Source organism: Cavia porcellus, unplaced genomic scaffold (assembly GCF_034190915.1).
Source record: "Cavia porcellus strain 051 isolate PalLab524CR breed Dunkin Hartley unplaced genomic scaffold, mCavPor4.1 scaffold_24, whole genome shotgun sequence".
NCBI classification, from domain to species: Eukaryota; Metazoa; Chordata; class Mammalia; order Rodentia; family Caviidae; genus Cavia; species Cavia porcellus.
This window is the reverse complement of record NW_026947507.1, coordinates 50492012-50517507: the sequence shown is the minus strand read 5'-3', so window position 1 is coordinate 50517507 and position 25496 is coordinate 50492012. Positions and strand designations below refer to the sequence as shown.

At 47.8% G+C, this 25496-nt stretch overlaps 1 protein-coding gene across 2 annotated transcripts in view; it reads right to left on the bottom strand.

Moving 5' to 3' along the window:
- Window positions 1–11836, bottom strand: part of Tpd52l1 (TPD52 like 1) — a 63173-nt gene extending 51337 nt beyond the window's left edge. For both annotated transcript variants that reach the window (XM_005008138.4, XM_003479724.5), the window contains exon 1: window positions 11680–11836. In XM_005008138.4, coding sequence (XP_005008195.1) covers window positions 11680–11698 — 19 coding nt within the window. In that variant the 5' untranslated portion in view covers window positions 11699–11836. The remainder of the gene's footprint in view (window positions 1–11679) is intronic.
- Window positions 11837–25496: the final 13660 nt, after the last annotated feature.

Sequence of the window (25496 nt, the reverse complement as noted above, 5' to 3'; positions counted from 1 at the left end):
CCCATCCCTCTGTGGCCACATGCTCACACTCCTGCCAGACACAGCCTCGGAGCACGGAGAGATCAGCTGGTGGACTTCCAGGACCACACTCAGTCACCCTGACGGTGAACTCTGGTTGGACAGCAGCAGGAAACCCAAGCTGAATTAGTCTTTTTTTTTTTTTTTTAATGGGAGGTCAGGGAATGGAACCAATTTTTTCATTCACTTAATTATTTTGGCTAATTTATTTCCTTTATGTTTATTTCTACCTTTCATTCCATTACCTAACACTGAGCAAAGACAGTCGGAACAGCCAGCTGACTTGCAGAAAGATTTTCAAAAGCAAGTGAAGCTCACTTCATTTCTCCTGTAAATACTGTAAAAAATTATGCTGTTGAGCTCTGGCCTAGGTGCCAGAGGCTAAGCAGAGAACAACGCAGTCAAATATCTTGTCCTTCCTGAACTTTATGTAGAAGGTGGGGGAAGAGAGAAAGAACATAGTAAATTACAGAAAACTCTGCATGTTCAGAAAAAGGCAAGAAGCCGGACAGAGTCCCACAATGCCAGTGGCTTACAGCAGTCTATGTTAATGTTTTTCAGTTCCTGTGGGCAGAGATCCAGGCTTGGCGATCAAGCAAGCACCTGTGCTCACCCAGAGGCTTGGCCAGCAGAACCACCCTGGGATCACAGTTTGGGATCACAGTCGGTGCCGCAGAACCCAGCCCCCCACATCTTCAGCACTGAAGGGTGCTGGGTGACTTTGCTTTCTTTGGGTCCCCAAAGCACGGCAGCTTCTAGGAGCTTCTAGAAGTGCCTTGCAGCTCCCTGCTTCCTCCACACGGCAGCAGGGCCCTGAATCCAGCTGCTCAGATGAGGACCTGGGTGACACTTTGTGGGACCTGGGCTTGTCACATGTGTCATCACTACTGGCTGGAGGTGAGCCAGAGGGCTTTCCCACACCCCGGGGTGAGATCCACAAGCCTGTGAGTTGGAAATCGCTGGGAGTCACCCTAGGGTCCGTCCGCTGCCAGCCCTGACTGGGGCCCTGTGCACCTACATGCGATCTGGCACAGCACCCAGGGCCACGCAGGAGGTGTGACACACACAGATGGCCCATTCGCAAAGGCTCCCACTCATGAGGCTTTTGGTGAGGACTCTGAGTCTGCATTTTGGACAAGTTTTCACACAAAGCCAGTGGTGCTGTCAAAGGCCTGCACTCTTTGAATGAGTGCCCCAGCTCCAGGACTCAGGCTGCTCCCCAACATTACCAGCCCTCATTCACCTCCGGGGGACAGGCATGGACCTTCTAGCCATGGGGCACACCTGCAAGCCTGGCAGCACACAAAGCTCCTAAGGCTAGGAGTTCTGGGGTCACAGGCAGCCAGCCAGGGGAGGAGGACAGGGTCCTGGGAGGCCTGAGGACCTCTTACTCCATAGGAAGGCTCTGCCAGAAGAGCATGAAACGAGCACTGAAAGATGCTGGGTGACTTTGCTTTCTTTGGGTCCCCAAAGCATGGCAGCTTCTAGGAGCTTGTAGAAGTGCCCTGTGGCTCCCTGCTTCCTCCACACGGCAGCAGTGCTTCTGGAACCAAAGGCTCAAGACAAGGGCCATGAACCTTGAAGGACCAGACTCTGCTGCGTGGTGCGATGAATTTATGTGTAGTTTCATGGATGTGGGCAAAAAACACAGGACTCCTAGGTCACAGACAAAGGACAGTTTACTACTTATTCCTACCAACAGCAGCGGCCAGAGTCACGCCACTCCGGCAGTATGCGGAGCTCTGACTCCAAGAGGCAAATGTAAAGCGGCCAGGTGCTGCCCGTTTATGCAGCGGGGTACCTGCCAGGAGAGAGCAGAGGTGTAGACGGGACAGGGGTAGGGCAAGGGCAGGCCCCTGGAGGCCCCACAGTAGCAAAGGAGAGAAGTCTGGAGAGGAAGGTGTAGGACAGACAGCCCGGTGTCCTGGAAACTGAGTGAGCAAAGCTCTTCAGGGAGAGGCATTAGGGTGGCAAGCCCTGCTGACCGCGGCAGCCCAAAGGAAGGACTGAGCCCCAGATTGGTCCTGGGGGAAAGAGAGGCAAAGGCGGAGATGAGAGACGAGAGGTAGGAAGCAGTAGCCTCTTTCTCCAAACCAAATGGAAAGCAATTTCAAAATGATGCCTCAGAACCATTCTGTCTCCAACAGACACAGCGGCTGCTATTACACCAAAATGAAATATTTATTTGCCCTCAGCCTTGGGGAAGAAATTCAAGAAACAGACAGAAATCTGAGGACAGAGGCCAGCTTTTCAGTGGTGGCACAGGGTTCCTGAAGCAGCCAAGGGTTAAGCAGCATACCAGGACCTGGAAGTCAACTCTCCAAGGGTGGCAGCTCGTCCACCACCAAGGTTATGCATCCCAGGTCACCTGGAACAAACATTCAAGGCCCCGGAGCACTGCGCTAGATAGGAACGGGTCCTCAGTGTTGTCCTCCACTAGCAAGGCTCAGAAAAAATGTTTTTGGGTCTAATCGTCAGATTTGGAGTAATTCTTGTACAGGTATTCCCTGCTTAACACCCTGCTTAAGGACCCTGGGCCCACGACCTGCATTCAGGTTTCTGACACAGGTACATGAGCTGTACATGGTGGCTCCATCTGCACTGCGCCCCATGCTGTGATTTTCGGGGGGATGGTACTGCAAGTTATTAAGTTGCTCTGTGTTCCATTATACATTACAGAATCGCATGTAAGACGCAAATAAACACAAAGTCCTCAAGTTGGAGCTTCTTTGGACCCTTTTTTGATGTGAATATTGTATTGTACATACTGCACCAATTTCTCATTTAGTTACTGTTGAAGTCAGGGGTTGTGAGGAGAATAATTAGAATCAGGACACAGAATTTATAACATTATTTTATGTTGGTCACCCAGAGTAAAACACAAGAAAGTGCAGGAAATCTGTCCACAACACTAAGACCCAGAATATTCAGCCAAGGGCCTGGATCCCACAGCAATGTCCTGCATGAGTCCAGGTGAAGTCCTAGAGCCCATGACAATGCCTCCCACGAGTCCAGCTGCAGGTCTAGAGCCCACAAGAAGGACTCATGCCAGTCTGTTTTATGGATCTGCGCTGGGAAGGCTCAAAGGTCAGCAGTGGAAGCTAGAAAGTCTATGCCAGCAGGGTGAAGGAGCTGTGCTGGTAGGTTGAGGGTTCTATGCTGGAGCCAAGAAGACACACTCAAAATAAGAACCAGGACTGTCCTGAAAAGCACCACAGCCATCCTCAGTGACGTGGAGGTCCCAAGTTCCTCTGATGATAAGAACAGTTGAGTACATGTCAGAAAGCCAGTGTGACGAGTTTCTCCTGGAGATTAAACAACACACCTCTCCCCCTTTGGAGCCAGGAAGCAATGTTCGATGTAAGGACCAGAGCTCTTCCAAAGTGAACCACAGCTGCTCTCACCACCAAGGCCCAGAGCTCCTCAATGGTCGAACTCACACTGGGGAAGCTAGTCATGACAAGCTCCTCCAGGAGAACCAACAGCTCAAACAGCAACACTTAGCGAAGCCCATAACATCTTACTCTTCCTCTTCACATCTCTATTTAAGCTGGCAACCTTCCTCAGGTGGAACATATATCCATGTCACCCTAAACCGCATCACTTTGCCCGTAACATTATTCTGAGGAATTTGCATTCCTGAAATCCCCTCCCTGCCTCAACAAGTCGCCTCCTGGAAGAACCAGTGGGGATGAGGTCCCTCTCTGGGAGCAGCTCTGCCCTCTCTCCCTGACCTGCTTCTCGCCATCAAACCCTGAGCTGCCCCCAGGACTTGCTCACCTTTGCAGAGCAGGGCACCTACTCCCCCACATTACAATGCTGTATGAACCCTCAAATCTCATCAGTCCTTGGGGCATGCCCGGGGCTTCTGGACTTTACCTTTACCTGCCCTGGTGCAGGTAAAACTCCTGAGTCAGCACATATATACGGTTCTGCTGCTAACCTGTCTGTGGATGCAGACACACAGCCGACTAGGATACAAAGCTTTTCCTCTCCTGCCTTGCTCAAGAGAAACTTCCAGCAGGGTCTAAAATCAGCCTTGCAGGGGCTGGTGTCTTGGTCCTTCCCGTTAGGGCTTCTTCACATGGTGGTGGTGGTGAGGGGGGTGAAAAACCACCCATATGCAACATGGAGAGGCTCTAAAACAGAGAAATCTGAAGAGCTGCCATCTCATGCCCCTCAACCCAAACTGTCTTTGTCTTACGAATGAATCAGTCCTACTTTGAGGATCCTAGGCAAGGTGTGCTTGCTATTGATTGACAGAAGAAGTTTCCAATTGAAAAAAAAAAAAAAAACACTTGGCAGTTTCCCAAGGGCTCAGCAGGTTCCATGTTTCAGGCAGATTGAGAAATGCAATTTGTCTGAGACATAGGGGCTGACAGTCACATCTGGAGATGAGTGTGATAAACATACTCACTTTCCATTCACAATGCACTACCAGCCACAGCAGCATCCCTGAACTCTGCCTTTATAGAAGAATCAGAATGTTGGTGGCTAAGGGCATTCTCGAGGATTTGTGGTAATGTTCTGGAAATTTTACCTCCTCTGCCTCAAAATGCAGCATGTGAAGATGGACCCACGCGGTGAGAAACTATGCAAAAAGCCTCATTCCCTGAGGACTCTAGCTTCCTGCTAATGCATTAAAATGTCCTGCAGCCTTTTAAATAAATACATAATTAAATAAATTACATTTACTTCATAATTATTCAAGATAAGCTCGAAACTCAACACTTTTGAGACAGGGTCTTGCTATGTAGTTTGACTGGCCTTGAACTCACTGTGTAGCCTCATATTGCAGCCATTTTCCTGCCTCAGCCTCCTGAGTTCAGGGGTTACAGGCCTGCACCACCATGAATGATTTTCACGTGCTCTTCACTGCACTGAAGGTCAGTCCACTTAGTAAGTGGCTCTGTCACTGGGGGACTCCAGAGCAGCAGGGATGGCAAGTGTCTGTGGCCCTAGGAAGCCAGCTCCGGGTTACTGGAACAGTCACCCTCCATCTGGTGCCACTGGAGACCAGGAAAACAAAATCCACAGGGACAGAACTGGCCGAGGACAACTTCTCCGACTCCTCATTTTCCCCCCAAGTTTATCAGGCTCTTTCTTAAAGTACCACTGCGCTAATATGTGTGGGCAGTGTTCGGCTGAATGAAAGTGATTCACACAAACAAACGACCATAATAGCTCATGGGGTATAAATTAGGCAGGCACTCATTAGGGTTCCTTCTTTTGGACTGATTGATTGGTTGGTTGCTTGATTGGCATACTGGGGATTGAACCCAGGATCTTCATTGATACTAAACAAGCGTTCTACCTTGAGGTACATCTCCAGCCTCTCTCGTGCTTTTTACTTTGACACTGGGTCTCATTAAGTCACTAAGATACCCAGGCTGGGCCTGAATTTATCCACCCTCCTGCCTCAGCCTCCCGGAGTGCTAGAGTTATAAGCTTATGCCTCCACACCCAGCTCATTCAACGCCTGAACAGTACAGAGTGTACTTTCCAAAACAAGCACATAGACCCCAACATTTATTTACTTTAAAGGGACTGAGATAAGTGGAAAGCTTTATCGAGCCACCCCGTATGTTCACTGACCTTTCCTTCAGAATCATATGCTGTGTGACTTGTAAAGGGTTCCTCCCCTTAAAAAGAGAACAAAATCAGCTAACTACTGACAGAGGAGCACTATCCCACCCCTACCCTGCCAGGTCATGAGGCTCATTCCCCAAGGTCTCGGGGACAGAGTCACATCCAGTTCCCAGACCCCTCCCTGCCCACAGATGAAGTGGACAGCCCGGCTAACCTCCACCCTTTGGGAGCCTGTTGGCCTCATGGAAGCTAAGGTGTAATCGTGATTTGTAACTCCACATGCTCCCTGCGTAAGCATTTCGGAAGACAGAACACAGCAGCAATTAAACTCCAGGGCCTGAAGTCAGACTCTCTGACTTCAGTCTAGGCTCAGACATGTCCGACCAGGAAGCAGCACAGTTCCCTCCTCACTCAGTAAAATACAGACAGTGCTACTTTCTTGCGAGTGTGCTGTACACGTTAAATTACAAGACGGATTCATCAAGAGGGACGCACTAAGATGCCCATACCGCCCTGCTCATTGCACCCGGAGGGACAGGCGCCACCTCCCAAGTTCCGCGCGCGCTGTGGCTCCCAGCAGCGAGGCTCAGGTCTCCTCTGTGGTCTTGGCCAATGCGTCCTCCTCTCCCGTTTGGCGCTTGCTGCTCGGTGCACACTGAGGACAGTGCAGTCAGGGGTTAAGCTAACACTCCAGACTTAAGGACTCAGACGTGAATCTGGCCTTTCTCCCTTAAGCTCTTAGATCGTTAGTTTGCATTTCTCAAATGAGTTAAGAGCAAAGACACCTACAATGTGATCCCAGGTCTCGGTAAAATGATGCACACAAAGTTCTTGCCATACGGGAACAGAAGCAGCAGCAATGCACTGACTGTCAAATGCCCGTGATGGCTCAGGGTTACCCTCATCTTACACACGGGGAAAACAAGGCCCAGGGAGATGAACAACCCGCTCAGGATGCTGAGTTCTCAGTGGCAGCAACAGGGTCAGAATCGAGGATGTCTGTTTTGACCCCAGAATCTTTGCTGTGAGGGACACCCTGCTGCCTCTCGGAGTCAGAAATAGGAGCACCTGGTGCAAATCTGCCCATCGCTAAGGATTTGCTGAAACACTCATTTGAACACATCCATATTTGCTGTGATAGTGATTATTTCCCATATCTTACTAAGTAGAAAATCTTACCAATGATCACAAAAGCGGATTGTTTAGATTATAAATTTGATTTTGAAGAAACTTTTCAGAGATTGCCTGTTTAGTAACCAAACAAGGTGTACGTGAGGAGAAGCACTTTACAAGGAGTCTCAAAATACTACTGCCATCCATCACGGTATGATTAGAGTTTATGAAGAGTTGAATTCTAATACTGGCTCAAGATTTGCTGCACATGACTGACTTCACCTAGCAAATATCTCATCACTTACTTTAAAATGCTTCTGTCCAGGGAAGACAGAACTACAATAGGTAGCTTTGAAGACAACCTGAATAGCCTAATGCTCTGAAAGAAAGCACAAATTGAAATGCATCAAGGCTGCCTCTCATCATTTGAGGCTTATGCTTATATTGCCTGAAATGCAATATAAAATCCAAAATAAAATTTTTCCTTGGGTAATTTGAATCCCATAATATGAGAATAGAAAAGAAGAGGGAGGGGCAGCAGCTCACTGTTTTGCAATGAAATCCCATCCTTTGTTCAGAAAGCAAGGATTTGCTTTCTATGCAACATCCACTAAATGATAGAATTGCATGCACCTTTCCAGTTAACCACCCCTCGCTGCACTTCCTGGTGTTTACCTTCTCTCACTTATTTCAATTCACATTAACTTCTCATGCTTTATAGATTTGCAAGTCTTGCTCTAAGTCCTGTCTGGAGCAAAAGTAAATAACTGCTCTGTGAGCAAAGAACAAAATGAAGCGATATGACATTTTCACTTTGATGGGATTAGCAAGCAGGCAGGAACAATCCAGTGTTTATGACACTGTGTCATTCACGAACTTTTAAGAATTCTGTTAAGTAAGATATCTGAATAGAAACAATAGTGTTTACAGTAGGCCGGATAATGTCTCACCCTAGACAGCGGGTCCCAGGCTCTTGGGCCTGTAAACGTGAGTTCAGGTGGAAAGTGCCCTTCACACAGAGGACTCATGAAGGGTCTGGGTGTGGGGAAACGGTTCCCCATGATTAAGGCCATTACAAGGATTCTCTCGAGACAGGAAGGGGGTGGCTTGCAGTAGACAGAGAAGAGAAGCGGCCACAGGCAGGGACAGCAACCTGGCAACTGCTGGGGACAGGCGAGCAGACTGGATGGGGCAGCTGTATCCTGGCAGCTTTGACAGAGGCTGGCCCACAACAGCAGCCCAGCAACAGTGACTTCGGACTTCCGACGTCCGGAAGGGCCAGATACCTTTCTGTTGTTTTTTTAGCCACTAAGTCTGTGTAATTTGTAACAGCAGCCACAGGAATGTGAATATTGGCTGCTAAGTTGAATATTTACAAGGCTTCAAGGAAGAGAAAGCTTTCTTTTTGACATTAAAGGTTTTGTGAAAGGCAAAAAACAAAAACAAAAATGTCCTTTCCATTTAGAATAATAAGATATTAAAGGATAATTTAAATAGAGCAGATGATGCCATTTTAAAGGACTGCACATGTTTCAGGAAAAGAATCCATTCTTCCCCAAACTCTCCCAAGATGCCCCTTGATTTAGGCTGGGTTGTAACTCAACAAACTCATGCTAAACGGAAACTGTCACAGCTCAGACTTGTGTTTAAGACACCAAGAATCGTAGCTCATTGCAAACTGCAGACCATCAGTGTCTCCCTGGGTGATTTCAGCCCATTTTGGAAGCCCCAAGCACACTCATCTCATGAGAGAGGATCCTCGGGCACCAGTGAGAACAGGCAGGAATGCTGTCTTCCTGTGCGGTCCTGTCCTCCCCATCCCTTGCTGCTCCCAGACCCTCCTCAGTCCTAGTGAACCCCTAGAGTGTTTCCTCATTTTGCTGGAAGTAATCTACTCTTTCACAGAAGCATAACACGTTCTGTTTCCGGACTTTTACTCAAGGGCAAGTGTCCAGCAGCTGCGGCCGCATTTACTCAGCCGTCTGCACAAATTACCTGCAGGCCACCTCAGGGGGATGGGCACATCTTGTGGGCAGATGCTGCCTGACCTCAAGGAGCTTGACTTTCCTCTAGATCAAGAGGCAAGAGGAGAAGAGAGGCAGAGAAATAAGCCACTCCACTCCAGATCATTCCAAAATAAACCATACTGAAGATAGACGCCTATACCTTGGGAATCATAGGTGAATCTGTCTTAGGGTCTAGGAGACAACTATTCACTTAGTGTCGCTACCCACGAAAGCTCCATCCAATCCCTTTCATAAAGTTCCTTTTTTTATATATCTGTCCACACAAGCAAAAGCTCCAAGGCAGCTTACGGTTTGTAAACCCCTCCTTTGAACTTTTCCTCCAGCCCTGACTTATAAAATTACAGAGCACAGCAGAGGTCCAAAATCTTAACAGTTCAACACTGACTCACGCTAATGGATCCACAAAAGACACATAAGTTTGCAGCAGTCTCTGTACAGCTATTGTGTCTATTTAGGAGGGAGGGGAAGGGACGAAGGGGTAGGGAGAGCAGTGACCCCAAAATAAGGAAAATTGAAACCTCTGGGTAGCTCCACCCCAAGCAGCCCAGCCAGGGCAGCTCCTGCAGCCACAGCCATTCGGGCAGGTTCTGGGGAACCAGAAGATGGAGTTAGCTCACTGCAGTCCAGGGTCAGTGGCTGAGGCAGACAGCCAAGGGCAGCTTGGAGGGGCGCTGGGGCTGGCGTTTCTCCCTCCCCTGAAAGTCACAGGCTTGGAGTGGGATGAGGACTCTCAGCCTTTACTACTCATTGTCTAGTCGGCCACAAACAAGAAAAATGGTGCCTGTTTTCCTGGTAGAACATTAAGGAGCCCCCGCACACTGGTGGGCCTCTGGCCCGCAGGATGAGTCCTTGGGCACAAGCACAGGGGCAATGGGTTATTCAGAGGACCGCCAGGACCGCCTCGGGACCGCCTAGGGACTCTTGGCACCCTCGCAGCCTTCCTCCTTCCTACCATGAACACGAGCAGTATCACATTTTATTAACCAAACAGCTACCAGATTCCTATCTGTCTCCCCGTCTACTCTGCAGAGATCAAGCCTCCTCTTTCTCTGTCTAGCACTGGGCCTGGCCAAGGAAGCCACAGAAGTATTTGCACACAAGGAGAGCAAGTAAAATTCAGCAAAGCAGAAAGGCCAGTGGCTCTCAATCTGCCCTTCTGGTGGTCTTTAGAATGCGGAAGAGTGTTTTCCACTCCCAGAATTATTCTCAGCTTCACTGACCACATCTTCACCTGGCCTGGCACCCTCGGGCACATTTCTGCCCAGGGCAGAGACCCCGCCCACTCATTCCCAGGGCCAGAGCCCTAGCATCCTTAGGGCTATGGATCTCCCCATCCACCGCATCCGCATCCATGGTTTCAGCACCCTCAATCTCTACAATCAAGGATCACAAATATAATAAAATACATTTCCTCTGGACATGTGCAGGGCTTTCTCCTTTGTCAGCATTTTCTACACAGCACAGGACAGAGACAGAAGTCCCCGTGGCCTCTGTACTGTAGCAAACATTGTAAGTCACCTGGAGATGACTCAGAGCACACAAGGATGCCTAGGGGTCTCCAGAGACCACACGGCTTTCTAGATGACTGTGGTATCTTCGGGGTACTAGAGCCAGGCCCCCACGGCTGAGGGAGATCATGTTAGACTCCCCAAGGCTCCAGGCTGGCAGTCCAGATGTGGAGCTCAGAGGCACCATCCCGTGCTTCGGGGCTCCGACCTCTGCATCTGCATTTGATCAGAGACAAAGATTCTGTGCTTTGCCAACCGCAGTCAGGTTCTGAACCTTCTCCTAAACCCATCTGTGGACTTCCTCCAGGAAATCCAGTTTTAGCAAAACACCAGCACCTCAGATTCCTCCTCCAGGACGTCCCTCACTCCTGTGGGGTCTCATCTCCATAGCCTGGTTTCAGCCAGAATCCTGCTGGGCCAGCTGAGCCAGGATTCATCCCCCGCCCCCACTTTTCCCTTGGGACTCTCCCCCCCCCCAGAAGCCCCATTGCTCCCCAGCTATCCATTCCCACTGCTCATGTAGGGTTTGGACTGAGCCCCATTTCTTTCCCTCCCCGACCCCAGGGACCTCTCTTTCCATGTTGGGAATGAAGTGCCCTCAAGGAGCTCGCACAAGTAGCGCCGAGGAACTTTCCCTCATGTCCAGGGCTCTCCGGCCTTCCTTCCTCTGCTCCCTTTCCTGTTTGCATAATGAGGAGGGCCAGTTCTGGGCACAGCTCTCTGGCAGGATCTTGGCCGCTGGAACCAGGAGCGGGGAGCTGGGCTCAGGCTGCCCAGGCCACTTAATCCGGGCAGCAAACCTGCTGATGACCCCACTGCCCGCGTCCCCATCGCTCCCGCCCTGGCGGCACGCAAGGGGTCACGACCACCCCCCTTCAGTTAAGGGTTTGGGTTTGCGCTGAAGCACTCGTTTCCAGCCCTGTGAAACAAGGTGGGCTCCAGACCGAAAGGCTGAACCCCGCAATCCACTCCTTCGGGGTGCTGCTCCCCAGGCGGCCTCGGGGGGTCCCGGTCCTTCCTACCTGTGCGGCGCTCCATGTGCGCCCCAGAGGAAATTGGGGTCCATTTCCTCTCGTTTTAAAGGGTTCCCAAGTTTCCCCCAACCCTGGTCCAAGTGCGACCCCGAGACCCGAAGCCGCCCTTTGGGGGGCCGCGAGGGGCTCGCTGATCTCAGAACCCGACCACGCGAGTCTGTGTTCCGCTGGGGGTACTGTGGCCGAGCCCCAAGCACCCCCCGTTAGGGCGCCGACCCCAGATGGATGCCGGGCTGCACAACAGATTCGGGGCGCCCGTCGTCCCCCACCACGCACACCCCGAGTCTGCAGAGTCCCCCCAACTTCCCTCCCCAGGGCGCCCCAAGCCCGTCCAGGGCAAAGTTAGCCTTGGCAGAAAAAGCCCGGCACCGCCCGGGCCCGCGCGCTCACCTCGGGCCTGCGCCTCCATGGTGCCGCGGGCGGGACGCCCGGCTCGGGCTCTCGGTTCTGGGCTCTGGGCTCCGGCTCCAGCTCCGGCTCCGGCTCCCGCACTCGGGCGCAGGTCGGCGGCGGGGAGGGGCGGGCGCCAATGCCGACCCCGCCTCCCGAGCCCCCGCCCCGGCCCCGTCCGCCGCAGCTCGCCAGCGCCACCTGCGGGCCGCCCGACCCGAGCTGCCTGCGTGGGGCCGAGGCTGGCCTGCAGCGCAGCTCGGGCTCCCGGAGCCCCCTTCCTTAGTCGCTGTCAACTGCCCAGTGCATGAGGCTGCTGAGGTGATCTTCGTGCAAAGCTGTCTCTGTGCCGGTGGGCGCTTTGCACTGAGCGCAGCCCTCGCGAGCCTGTGGCCAGCGCGAATCCACTGTGAGGCGCGTATACCCAGGTGCACCGGGCAGCAGCTGGTGCTGGGCATAAGGAGCGTCCAAAATAGCAAAGTCACCACAGAGAAATGAGTATTCCAAAGAGTGGTCTGTGCAGGGCCCGCACAGAGGCTCTGGGTTATGGTCCAGGAGCTGAAACAGAGAGGTTTCACGGTCTTGCTTGCCTCAGGGGGAAGTCTGTGCGTTTGGGGACCTCTGTCCATGCCTGCAAATGGCAGTGAGCTGTGGCAGGGAGGAGGATGGAGGCACTGATTTTGGTATCATGTGTTTTAGCGAGAAGGGGGTTCGCAGAGATGGGGTTTGCAAACAGTAAGCACTAGCTTCATGGGTATTTTTCTAGTCCCAAGCCTGCAGGCCAGGAGGGTGGGCTCAGGAGGGTCTTGTGGTCAGAGGGGTGGGGGTGTGCTGTCCCCAGGCTGGCTGACAGGTGACCTCTCCGGAAGCGCAGAGAGGGGTGAGAGTGGTCAGCTCTGGCTCCCCTGCGGCCCTTCCCAAGCTTCCTTTTCCATCATCCACTGGATCTCCTTGTGGGAATTCCAGAGCGGCCTCTGGGTCCACCTGTCTTGAATGGCTGGCTTATGGTCACGGCAGCCAGGCAGGGGCAGATGGTGACTGAGAGTCAATCCATGTCTCAGGGTTACTCTGTCCCTCTTAACCCTGGGAACTCAACACCCGGGTCAGGTTGACTGCCCGCTGTCAGACTGAGCTAGAAATAGCAAGTGACATCGTCTTCAGTCATCAGCCCCTCACCTACACTCTGACTCAGTTTTCTGGTTTATGAAACTTAAAGCTACTGCCCTCTAATACTTTTAGCCCTGATTATAATACTAAGCTATTGGGTTCATTCAGAAATCGTTTCTAAATATCTTCAGTGTGTCACAGACTGTGCTAGGCGGGGCTGCATATAAAGGATGCGACTTTTAGTTTATTCTGTTTGCCTTGCCCAGCAGCCCGGGATCTGTTGAGCAGGAGGGACTGACCACCGCGGTAACCCAGGAGGCCCACGTGCCCGACATGTAAGCGGAGACAGGAAAAGGCTTCACTTCAGCAGGCGTCTTTTCTTTTCCTCCTGCAGTAGTGGGCACTGAACCCAGGAGCTTCACACTAAGCTCCAACCCCAGCCCTTTTTACATTTTTTTGTTTTGCTTTTATTTTGAGGAAAGGTCTCACTAAGGTTTTAAATGGTCCGGCCTGGGTTTCAACTTGTGATCCTCCTGCCTCGGCCTGCAGAGTGCTGCGATGGCAGGACTGTGCATGACACCCAACTCGAAGCAGCCGAGGAATCGCCCTGACACAGCTGTGGGTCTGCTGAGGGATGCACTGACATCAGCGCGTAAGGGAAAAGAGGAGTTTGCCTTCCCTATCCCCTTGACCTGGTCACTAGCGACTGTGATCACTTCGTTTCTTTCTTTTTCTGTCTGTTTGGTTTTGTGTGTTTTGCTTTGTTTTGTTTTGTTTGAGACAAGGTTTCCCTATACAGTTCAGACTGGCCTTCAGCTCCCTTTGTAGCCCAGGCTGGTCCCAAATTTGTAAGAATCCTCCTGCCTCAGCCTCCCTAGGGCTGGGATTACAGCATGTGTCACCCGGCTTCCTTCGCTTCTTCATGGCCCGCTGCACAGTGGGCGCTGCCCTCTCCTCTTTCTGGCTGCCACGCGGGAAAACAGGCAGGCGCGCCCGAGTCCGGGAACCTTGGTGGCTCGGGAGATGACCTTCCTGTTGGGAGGATGCAGCACCGAAGGGAGGGTGGACCTCGGTCCCTGCCTAAACCTGCTCCTGGTCCCTGCCGTGCTGGTGCGGAGGCCGCTGTGGGAGAGCGCACTGAGCGGAACCCCGGCAGCCCCTCCCCGCTGGCGCTGGCGCTCCTCCTGCGCACGCCGGCTCTCAGCCTCCCTGGCCTGACCCACCGCCTCCTTTGCGCTGCTGTCTTGCCCTCCTCCGCCACTGTGCGCCCAGTGTACAAGCGTCAGCATCCCTGCGGGGCTTTGGAGCCCTTCCGCGACACGGTTCCAGCCCCAGACACTGATTTGATATATTCCTGCAAACCCTCACGGTGATACTGAAATGTTGCCAAGATGGGAAATGACTGTTTTAGGAACTGCCCACAGCAAGGATGACAGGCACTGCAATTTTCGGAACAAACAAATTCCTTCCCCAAAGAGCTTAAGACAGTGTATTACAGTCATACACACATACCCGTGTTTATAGCAGCACAGCTCTAAAATCTAAATCTTGGAGGAGGCTTCTATGTCCCTCAACAGATGAATGATAAAGGAAAAGTGGTATTTACACGGAATGGAGTACTATACAGCCATAAAGAAGGGTAAATTTAGTCAATGGTAGTAAAGTGGCTGCACCTTGAGACCATAAAATGAAGTAAACCAGACACACAGCTTCCATGTGCACAGCTTCTTCTACATGAGAAACCTGAGTAAAAACAGAGACAGGCAAGAGGAAGCAGGGAGAGAGCTCTTCTCTAAGAAGGGAAACGGGAAGTGGAGTGAGGAGAGAGGGTGTGGAGAGGACTGGGGTGAGGAGGACACGGGGTGCATGCTGTACCTGCCCCAGCGCCCCAGGGTGGATGTGCTCATTGTGCACTAAAAACATAGACTGATAAAAAAGATGCAAATGTTACTAAAAACTTCACAAATTGCTGAATTGGGACCAAAATGAGCCCCCCAAAGGCAGCAAGGGATCATGAGCTATGGAGGGGGGACGTCCCGCACTCACCCCACAGAAGACAGATCACAAATTCTTCCCACAAAGCTTAGGCAATGCATTCTGCTTTGCCTGCATCGTGCCAAAATTTCCAGACCTCCAAGATCCGTGGATCTGGGATTTGTGGATGTCCAAAGAATTCGGACAGTAGTGGGGCTGGGGATTTAGCTCAGTGGCATAAGCACCTGCCTTGCAAGCAGACAGTCGTGAGTTCAATCGCCGGTACCGATAAAAAGGAAAATACACCAAAAAAAAAAAAAAAAAAAAAAAAAATTCGGACAGTAGGTGTTTTTCTTTTTTATTATAAAGAAACATTTTTTAATTGTAACCTGGGCTCACTACAGACTAAAGGTTATCCTTTAAAACTTCCAATTCTATAATCACTTTGCAATGGGAGTGTCTAAGATACTTTTAAAATGTGGTTTTATTGGTCTTATGTACAGTTTTGTTCAATTCTTTTATACTAGCTGATATAGGCTACTCTTTTTAGGATAACAAGAGGCATAATGGTAACCATTGCTGATCATCTAGTAATCCCCCCCCCTTTTTTTTTTTTTTCATTTTATGCTATGTCCATCCTCCTGATCTAAATGACTCTGTTTTGTTTTGTCACATTGGGTTTTTCTTTGGTCCGTCTTGTTTTGGTTTTGTTTTTTGGCCTTTTTTTCAATCTTTTTTCTTTTCCTCTTCAAAGAAAAAGTTAAAAAAAAAAACTGTGGAAGTAATGGAAACTAAAATGCGTGATTGTTAGTGTAAAAAAGAGAGGAAGAGTTATATCTCAAGGATATAACTGCAAGTTTATTTACATGTGTAGGAAAGAGAACCATATTGCTGAGTTTTTCTTGGATCATTGAACAGAACTGACTGCAATCTCACTGTATTAATCGCCACTTTGTATGCTTTAATTTTGTAATCTGGACAGCTGTTTGTAAGATGACAATGTGTGATTTATTAACTGGTGAACTCTTACTGTATGTTTTTTCTCTTGAAATTCTGTGTTGCTTCTAGCCTTTTACTGTCTTGCTTCGTTTAGTTTTGTTTTTCTCTTTAAATAAAAAAAAATATTTAGATCTTTAAAATGTGTGAGCTCTTTGAGGTTTTCCTGCAGGGTTTTTGACCTGGTCCTATTGACATCTTTTTTTTAAAATCAGAAACCTCTTCGTTGTGCTGTGGGCTGTCAGGAACACTACAGGCTCCTCTTCCTCAGAAGCTGCTGGTAGGAGTTGTGGACATTTCTCGTTTAACCGCGGGTTGTGTTTATTAAATGAACAGGTCGCTCGCTAAATGAGGAGCTGTCTGTCGTATGTATGTTACAAGGCTCAGCACAAAGAAACGGTCAGAAGAGACTCCGGCCTGCTGACCTGGCCTCTGCCTGCGTCACTCTTACATGTAGTCACACTACCCAGTGCAAGCAGCCAGAGTTACAATACCCACTGTTGAGGAAGCCACCTAGGGCCGCACTGCCCTCACGTTTCTCTGTTCTAAATCTGAATATGGGTCGCAGGAACACAAATCATTTGATGACCGGGAGCCCTTCCTGCCATGGGCCTGGTGAATGACTTGATCTCTGAACCAGGGTTTGTCTATGGCATGCACATGACAGTGTTCAAAACAGAACTGGTCAGAGAAACCCCGACTTGATGACTTTGCTTCTGTTTGCAAAGCTCTGTCTACAACAGGACAGCAAACTACAGCAGGGTACTGCAGAGTATAATCAGCAAAAGTCCTGTCCTGCACTGTTGAAGAAGCCACCATCCTGTGTCCTACGTGTAAGTCCAGACAGTCCTTAAAACCAGTAGGTCATTAAATGAGGAACATCTGTGCATGGCGGGACAGTCATCACCGTCATCTCCTGGAGGACAGGACCAGGCTCCCTTTCCTCTGAAGGCTCCAGCTCGTTAAGAAGGTCAGGTCCACCTGCGCAGGGTTGGGAAACCCCGCAGCAGCAGCACAGGCAGAGCTCGCGGTGGGTTGGGGGGGGTCCCTGGCCTCCACCAACAGGCGGCCCTGGAGTTTTGTCCCCTTCACTCTCCCCACTGAGGACGGAGGGGAAGAGCTCCAGGAGGGGACCGAGGCTGGGGCGCCTGTAGCTCTGTAACTCTGTCCAAGGAAGGATACATTTCAACTCAAGGTACCTGATGTTCTCGGTGTCATTTATTTGGGCTTTTGGGTTGGGGTGCGAGGGCCAGAGGCCCAGAATCTGAGCTGCTGGGGGAGGGGCAGCCCCGGCTGTAGCGGTAGATGGTGGTGAATATTCAGTTTTCTCAAATTCCCAAACCTGCAGTTTGCAAAACCGGTTACTGTCAGGCTGTTTGCATCTCTTTTTTTTACTTTAAAAATATAAACTCTGTTAAGTTTTTGTTGAATTTCTTTTTTAAAATGTTGAGCTCAGCAGCACGACGGAAATCAAAAAGATCAACGTGTCAGAACTAAGTGGGGTTAGTGCGGGACATGGCAGGACAGGCAGGGGGAGCGGAGAATGAGGGACAGTCTTCTGCCGGACAGCCAGTTATTTGGTCTTTTGTACTTCTTAAAAGATTTGTTTTACTTATTTATTCCATGATGCAACTTTTTTCACTCCTGCAGGATGGCCTTTTGCTGGTTGTACCAGTATCAGTCCAGTGGCTGCCCTGCGGAATCTGACCTGTGGATAAATGCATATTACCACACTATCCTTGTGTAACAAAAACAGAAAGCCGTCTACTGTCAGATTCTTTAAAAAACCAAAAGGCCTGTTTCTGGACTCACTGTTTATAAGGGACATAGAAAAATTAGAGAATCTTTAAAAGTAGTACCACGAAGATTATGAATGTGGTCATCAGGGACAGTTCCAGGAGACAAGAGGTGCCTTTATTTTAGCAGACAGACATTTAGGTGATGGCTTGACCATGGTCTGTGAGTCTGTTGTCCATGGCCAAGGGATGGATCATGGACTAGACTGTAAATGGCAAAGGATTATTTACTGACTGAAATAATGATTTTTTAAATCTTCAGCATGACCTTCACACTCTTAATAGTTCAAACTTAATCTTTCTATTGGTAGACAATATGATATAATCATAAAAGCACACCCTCGGCTAGAGGGGCTCCATTGTAAGACCAGATTTCATGGCCTGGCCTGGGAGGAAGGTTTGTTTCAGTTAAGACTCAAACAAGGAGATAGCTGTGTTTAGGAATGGGAACAAATTGATGCTATCATTCATGTGTCCATTCTTTTCCTAAATGTCATTTTAGTGGCTTGCAGTTTTTGCTAACACAGACAAGGGCATTCTCATTTGCAAATTATGCAGGATAAACAAAGAGAATGGGCTGGTATGATCTGTTTGGTTCTTTACATTCATTTGCACATGTCATTAACAGTCATTGTTATGTTTCTTAGATATTGCTAATTTAGTGGATTCAAGAACATGTTTGATTTTATTTCGAGTATGCAGCCTCCAGAATAATAGTGAGGTACATAACTTTTCTGTGATTTCTTGACTAAGTTTCCACCGCAGGATGGATCTGTGCAGTTGGCGTTTTCTGGTTGGCCTTTGGGAGTCTGCATATTCTGTACATCAAGCCTTTGTCTGGTATCAGTGCTGCAAACATTTTCCACACTTTGTGCTTCCCTTCCTACATTTTTCTGCATCTTTTGATAAGCATCCCATGGTAATGTGGTAAGTTGATCAGCTTTCACTCGTCTTTTTGCTTTTGTGAAAGAAAACATTTTATTACCATGGAATTACAAATATATTCTTGGGGGCTGGGGACTTAGCTCAGCGGCATAAGTGCCTGTGGGTTTGATCCCCGGTACTGATAAAAAGGAAAAAGAAAAAAAAAAAAAAAATATATATATATATATATATATATATATATATATATATATATTCTTATATAGTTTTCACTACAGGTCATAATTTTTTGCTCTTCATATTTAAATAATCATTTGCAATTTAAGTGAATTTAATTTTGCTTAAACAGTGAAGAAGGGGTCCCAGTCCATTTGCCTATTCACTTATTGCAATTGTTTGACTCTATATATATATATATACAATAATTCTCTTCTTTCAGTGCTCATGCTTCATATTTTAACAGGCATATCTAAGAAAATCAGAAGTTAAATGATATTTCCGGGTGTTGCGCACACACCTGTAATCCCAGCACTTGGGAGGCTGAAGCAGGAGAATTGTAGCAAGTTCGAGACCAGCCTGGGCTGCAAAGTGAGCTCAAAGCCAGCCTGAACTGCATGGTGAGACCTAGTCTCAAAAGCTGGGGATTTAGCTCAGCGGCATAAGCACCTGCCTTGCAAGCAGGCGGTCGTGAGTTCGATCCCCGGTACCGATAAAAAGGAAAAAGACAAAAAAAAAAAAAAAGACCAAAAAAAAGAGGCAAAAGGTTAAATGGTTTCTTTATCTTTTTCTCATGCTACGTAAAGAATTTAAGAAGTCGTTAACGCTAATTACTTTCTCCTTGTTTTAGATACTATTGTAGTCATGTATTGTCTGATTTTTATCTTTTGGGTTGAACATTATTGTTGTTTTATGTCGTCTTATATTTTGTAAAGACTCCACCTTCTTGCATGTCTTCGGGGGACATTTCGGTTTGTATTGATATGGATCTCTTAGGAATTTCTTTCCTACTAGTTGCAGAAAGAAGGTTTGTCACTAGAGTCTAGGCTGTAATTTTACTTCTTGCACGATTTTAAAACCTTATTGTCCTGTTTTATGCCTATGGTCTCTGCAACTGAAGGCCAGCTAGCACACAAATTTTGATTCTTTGTAAATCATCCCTTGATATTCTGGCTACTGCTAACATTTTCTTGCTTCTCTGGTGTTGTATCTCATGTTTCCTCCAATATTCATTAATGTTTTGATTTCTTTGTATTTTTATGCTTGGAACTGTTATCTTCTTTCTTCGAGGCTCAGTAACCTTCATTATTTTGAATGTTGTTCCTTCCCTATTTACAATTTCTTAATTGTGAATGGTAATCTTCCCACTCCAGCTCCTGCGTATTTTAAGCTTCCTTTAACTGTTGCCTATTGTCTCATTTTCTTTGTATTTATTCAATTCTATCTTCTAGTAACTAAGTGTTTCTTTAACCAGGCCTAATCTTTGTTCCTTATATTTACTGTAATGTATGTGTTTAAAGGTTTGTACAAGTTAAGTGTGTGACGTAACTTTTATAGTTCTATATTTACATGTAATATTCAGTTTCATATCTTCTCATTTCTAAAACTTCAGTCTCGTTCTTTTAAAAGCCACCCCCTATTTCTCATTGTCTCCTGCTCCTTAGTTGCATTCATTTCAAAGGCCGCAGAAATGAATTCACACACACACACACACACACACACACACACGCACATGCGTGAGACAACCGGAAATGTGAGCTCCTGCCCTGAAGAGGCTGCAAATTAAAGATCAGTGTGCGTGTCTGGAAAGCAGGCTGTTGGCAGGGCCGCAGCCCCGCCATGACCGCTTAGAACTGACCCTTGCTCTTCCTAGCTTCAGGAGGCAGCGGCCTCCTCTGTGGTCAGGTCACTGTCATCTCTGGTTTCCTGCTGGTTTGGCCACACCACCGTCTTCCTTTCCACCTTTCCGTGTCAGCCCTTCCTTTCAGCCTCTTGCTGGGAATACTGCGGGGTAGCTGGCTAAACCGGGAAACAGTCATCTCGAAACCTGTGCTGCCCTGTAGGAAAACACCCCGGCCCAGGATCGAGAGGTGAACGCAGCCGGGGCGGTCACTGCCCAGCTTACACCTCCACGAGGCAGCCCTCGGCCTGACTGTTGGAGCTGTGGAAACAGCCTGGATCTGCGTTCTTCTCAGGGGTGGCGTCTGTTTCACTGTGTGCCCCGCAGGGTTCTGTGTCTGTCTCACTGCCAGGGCTGCACGGAGGGGAGCTGTGCTTTGCCAGAGCAGGTGCCCTCCTAGTGGTGCGGGGAGTGGGCTTGCGACTCCTCCTTCCAGGCAAGGAAAGTGGGGGTTTTGGGTGTAATTCTTGGGAAAAACAGTTTTAGTTTTAGAGGTAGAGCAGAACTGTTCCCTTACAGACTTAGAGGTGATCTGAATGCTCCTCTTCCTGCAGGTCCAGTCTTGGGGGAACACACAGTGTTCTCCTGCGGGGCTCATCCTTGCCTGTGGTTTCAAGGCCCTTCTTTCTGATGCATGGAAATGAAGAATCTGCGTATTCCTCTAAGGTTCCTCACCCTTCTGAACAACAACTCACAATTTACTTCTGTCTTTAAGTTTCCCTTACTCTATTTGCCTCATCTTCTTATTTAAAAGCTATATTTAACATTGCAATACTGCAATAGCATTTACATTTGTACTGAGTGCGGTAGTAGCCGCCTAGTCTACCACAGGATCAGCTACAGACTCCGAGGGCTTCACTCCCAATTCCAACAAACTTTCCCCAGTCTTGTTTCTCTTCCTCACTTCCTAGACTGCAGAAGCAGTGGAAGTCACAGCCACATCTTGCCGTATTGATGGAGGATGAGCTGAGAGACCGGCAAAGCAGACAGGGTTCCAGTTGCTGCCTTCATCCCGGAAACACGGCCCTGAGCGCCTTCAACTTAAAGCGGGTTTTGTTTTAGCTCACAGACTGGGAAGTTTCAGTTCGTGGTTCCCAGGCGCCACGGCAGAGACAGTAGCATGGACAGACAGACAGCTGCTGGCATCCCAGGAAGCAAAGAGAGAAAGGGGGTCCCCAGAAGGAGACGCAGCCTTCCAGGCCAATCCCTGATAAGCTGCCCCTTCTGAGGAGGTCCCACCCCCAGCAGTGCACCCAGCCATGGAGCACAGCGCTGTCATCCAAGCAGCTCTGAAAGGCCTGCCTGGGGTGCAGCAGGATTCAGGGGTCAGCCTAGAGTTAAACCCTAACAACGGGAGTCCACTGGAGGCAAAGGAGGGATTGCCGAGAATACCTTCTGCCTTTGGGCTTGCCGCTTAGACGCCTCCCGCCTCCCGTGAGCTACTTCTCCGGGAGCCTGGAAAAAATGTAAAAAGCAAATATGTCCTTACACATGATTCTTACACTAAACAGTGTCAGTGTACCAAGTCATTATAATATGCCTATGTCCTAAAATAGAATTAAGGGATCCATGTTGATAAGTTTGAGTGAGAAAAATGGAGATGGAATGCTGACCAAGAGGAAAGAGTTCCTATTTAGTTCGAGTCATAGAAAGCAAGCAAAAATACACACATTCCTTGATTTAGGGTAGTATTAGATCTGATATAGCTTAAGTAAACATCGCTTTCACTACGATCAACCTAGCTTTGCCTCCCTTGTGGGTGCCGTCACTTACATTAGACTACACTAATCCTGAATCACCTGACACAAAGCCTATTTTATAATAGCATTAAATATCATATGGAATTTGACACTGCTCTGAAAAGTAAAGATAAAATCATGATTTTGCACCACTGTCAAAAGCAAAAGGGACCCATCACAAGTAGGGACCCTCAAGAGTTCCAAATATTGTTGGAAAATACTTGAAATTCATTGCTGAAGCATCTTTCATCATGGGTAGCATAGTAAAGAAACACGACTGAATGCTAGTATATTTGACATTCAGAAAACTTCAGAGTGCCAGGCGAGTGTCCCAGGGTGACAAGCGGATGTGAGGAAGTCTCCAGAGTCGGACCCGTGCTGGTCAGGAGAAGCAGAAGCTTCCTAAGGAAGATGGAGAAAAACTGGGGGCAGCTTCAGGATGGTGTGGGGGACCAGGTTCCATGGAAACAAGGGGTCCCTGCCAGGAATTAATCATCCTGGGAAGGAAAGTGGAACTCACAGAATCTAGAACGCCATATAGTTTCATTCTGAAAGAAAGCAATCCAAAATGACAACACTGATTTAAGTGAAGATTAGCAATTTTATTTCAGACTGTGTGCAAGTAACAATGAGATACGTGTACATATATGCTGCACATGAACACATAAGTATGTGCACACTTATGTGCCCATGAGTGTAAACTCACTGGACATAGGTATTATTGTTCACACTTTACAGACAAAACCCCTGCAATCTTAGAATAATTACCCGGCTGAGGGGAAACCAGGAACACAGGGAGGGAGCCTGGTTATAAAAACCAATCAGCCCCTCTCCCTCACCATCATGCCCAAGACTGGGATTCTTGTTCCCTTTTCCTCCACTCCTGGAAGAGTTAAAAAATTACTATCAGAGTTCATTCTCTAAAAGTAGACGGGACCATTCAGCAAAAACATAATCAATTGGATTACATTTACTTTAAATGAATGCTGCATAATAGCTATGGAAGGTTTTGAAAAAAGAAAAAACTGTTCCTTTTCTTTTTCTTCCCTACATTTGCTTACATATGTGGTAGAATTCTTCACTTTCTGTGTATCTAGCGATCCCTGTTAACCGACTGCCTGGTTTTCATCAGAGGAGGAAAAGGCCTGCTCTGTTCACCACCCAGGTCTACAGCTTAAAGCCTTCACTGGGAACTGGAAGAAACTAATCCAACCTGACAAGCAGCGGGAACTCCCAAGCAGTGTAATATTCAAAGCCAGTTCAGTCTGGAAAATGCCCAGTAACTTCCGTCACCTCAAATTCAGACAGCAGCTCTTCTTCCTGGGGGGAATAAAATTACCCCAAGCAAACAGGAGCTGCCAAACTGCTTGCATAATTCAATAACCTGCAGAAATAATTTTGCTACCCTTTATTCCTCCTGCATAGCCAGAGAGACTTGCCATTTGTCTTGCTGTGTGGTTCATTCTGCCTTTCCCGTGGCCAATGTACTTTTATCAAAACACTCTGAGCTAAACCCCCTCCACACACACATGCGCACACGCAAGCATGTACACTGATTTGGGGGGCCCCAGAGCCCCCCGCATTCACACACAGCTCAGTCCTGCTGGGGAACACATCTACCCAATCCAGCTTCCCAAGACTCTCCAAGATTGTTTTTTAAAAATTGCTTTTTTTGTGTAGCACCTTCTCTGACAGTTTGTCATGGTCAACATAAATTAGGTTTTCCAAAGTGTTCTAGGAGGCATGGTTTTGGTTAGTACTCACGGTAAGATTTTTCTGTGCCAATCATGCATTTATTTTAGTATGTAACAAAACTAGGAAACAAGCAATGTTTGGATATAGAAAAATTGGTAAATGGAAATAATTTGAAGTTCAGACCCCCAAATTACTAGTTTAAGGGATTCAGACATGTAGTACCCAAAATAAATACCAGAGGGCGACAAATCATAAGCGCTTTAAAACAGGGTGGCCTTAATTTCAAAGGTAAATCCACTGATGATAATAACTATCATTTCTTGATTATCTGTTCTGATTTTTTATTGAGCAATTTACATGAATAAACTCATTTATTCTTCACAGTATGCCTTCAAACTAGCTATTATTATCTCCATTTTATAGACGAGATTACTCCCAATAACAGCAATGGTTTTTTTGTTGTTGTTTAAGTTTGCTTTTAACATTACAGCTCACATTGCCTCATGCACTGTGCTAAGGTTTGAAGAAGTTATCTGAGTGGCAATCTGCAGGAACCCTGTGAATTGTGCTGCATTGCATTTCTCACTTGAAAATGAAGAAACTGGAGCTTAGAAAGATTATTTAATTCGTCCCAGATTATATAGGAAGGCAGTTACGAGAGAAACAGGTCTGTTGGAAGCAAAAATGTCTTATTACAATAAGTCAAACGACCTCTGCAAGATGTGGGAATAAGTTCTCTCCCATCTCTTCCTGCCCTTTTTACATGCATTAGATATACAGCGTCTAACACGCAGACTGTACATGTTGTGTACACGTGCAATATTAGGTCAGCATTTCAAAGGCTATAATCCTATATAATATATATCCTATATAATCCTATAAACCACAGCAACACTGACACAAATGATGAGCATTTACTACAGTTTATGACTTAAAGCCTATATGGGTATATCTGGTAAGGAAACATGTCTTTACTAGGTATGCTTATCAGAACATTAAAGAAGCATTAGTAAATTCACTGCCGAGAGCTTCGCCATTCACTGTACTAATTGCCCATTTCCTGACTTCACACAGTGACTCATAAAGTGAAAGCACAGGAGACTTTGTTACCTGGAGGACTCTGGGGGATTTAGATGTTTTAGAAACTCAGGAATTTGAAACTCATTTGTATCTAGATGGGGAGGGGGAGTAAGGTAATGATTGTCATTATTATGATTTTAATAAGCATTTCTCAGTCTGGCATTGCTATTTATCACCAAATGATAGTGTTCCCCACAAGAAGCTTACATTTTAGTACATATGAGATTAGAAATATCTCAAAAGAAATATAAATTATAAAACAGAAGATGTGATGTACTACTTTATTAGAATATTTGTTTCACTGAGAAATCACATGAGAGAAAGTCAGCAGAACAGGATTGATTCTCCCCTCCCGCCCACTCCTCCCCTCCCCCTTCCTTCCTCTACTCTGCAGCGGCCCCTCTTGTCTGCTCTGGGTGCTGGGAATGAGCTCTTGGGACAGAGCTTCTGCCAGTGGCCTCAGATTGTTCTTTCCACTCGTGGCAACCTGTGAGTCCCACCCTCACGTGAGCTCAGCACACGGTGGAAGCTGTGGGCAGCAGGAGCCCCCTTTCCCCATGGAGGTCGCCTCTGACTGGAAAACCTCACTTCCATTCTCAGGGGATTCTGAAGTGCAGAGGTCCGTTTATCCTTCCTGTCTGTGTCTGCTAG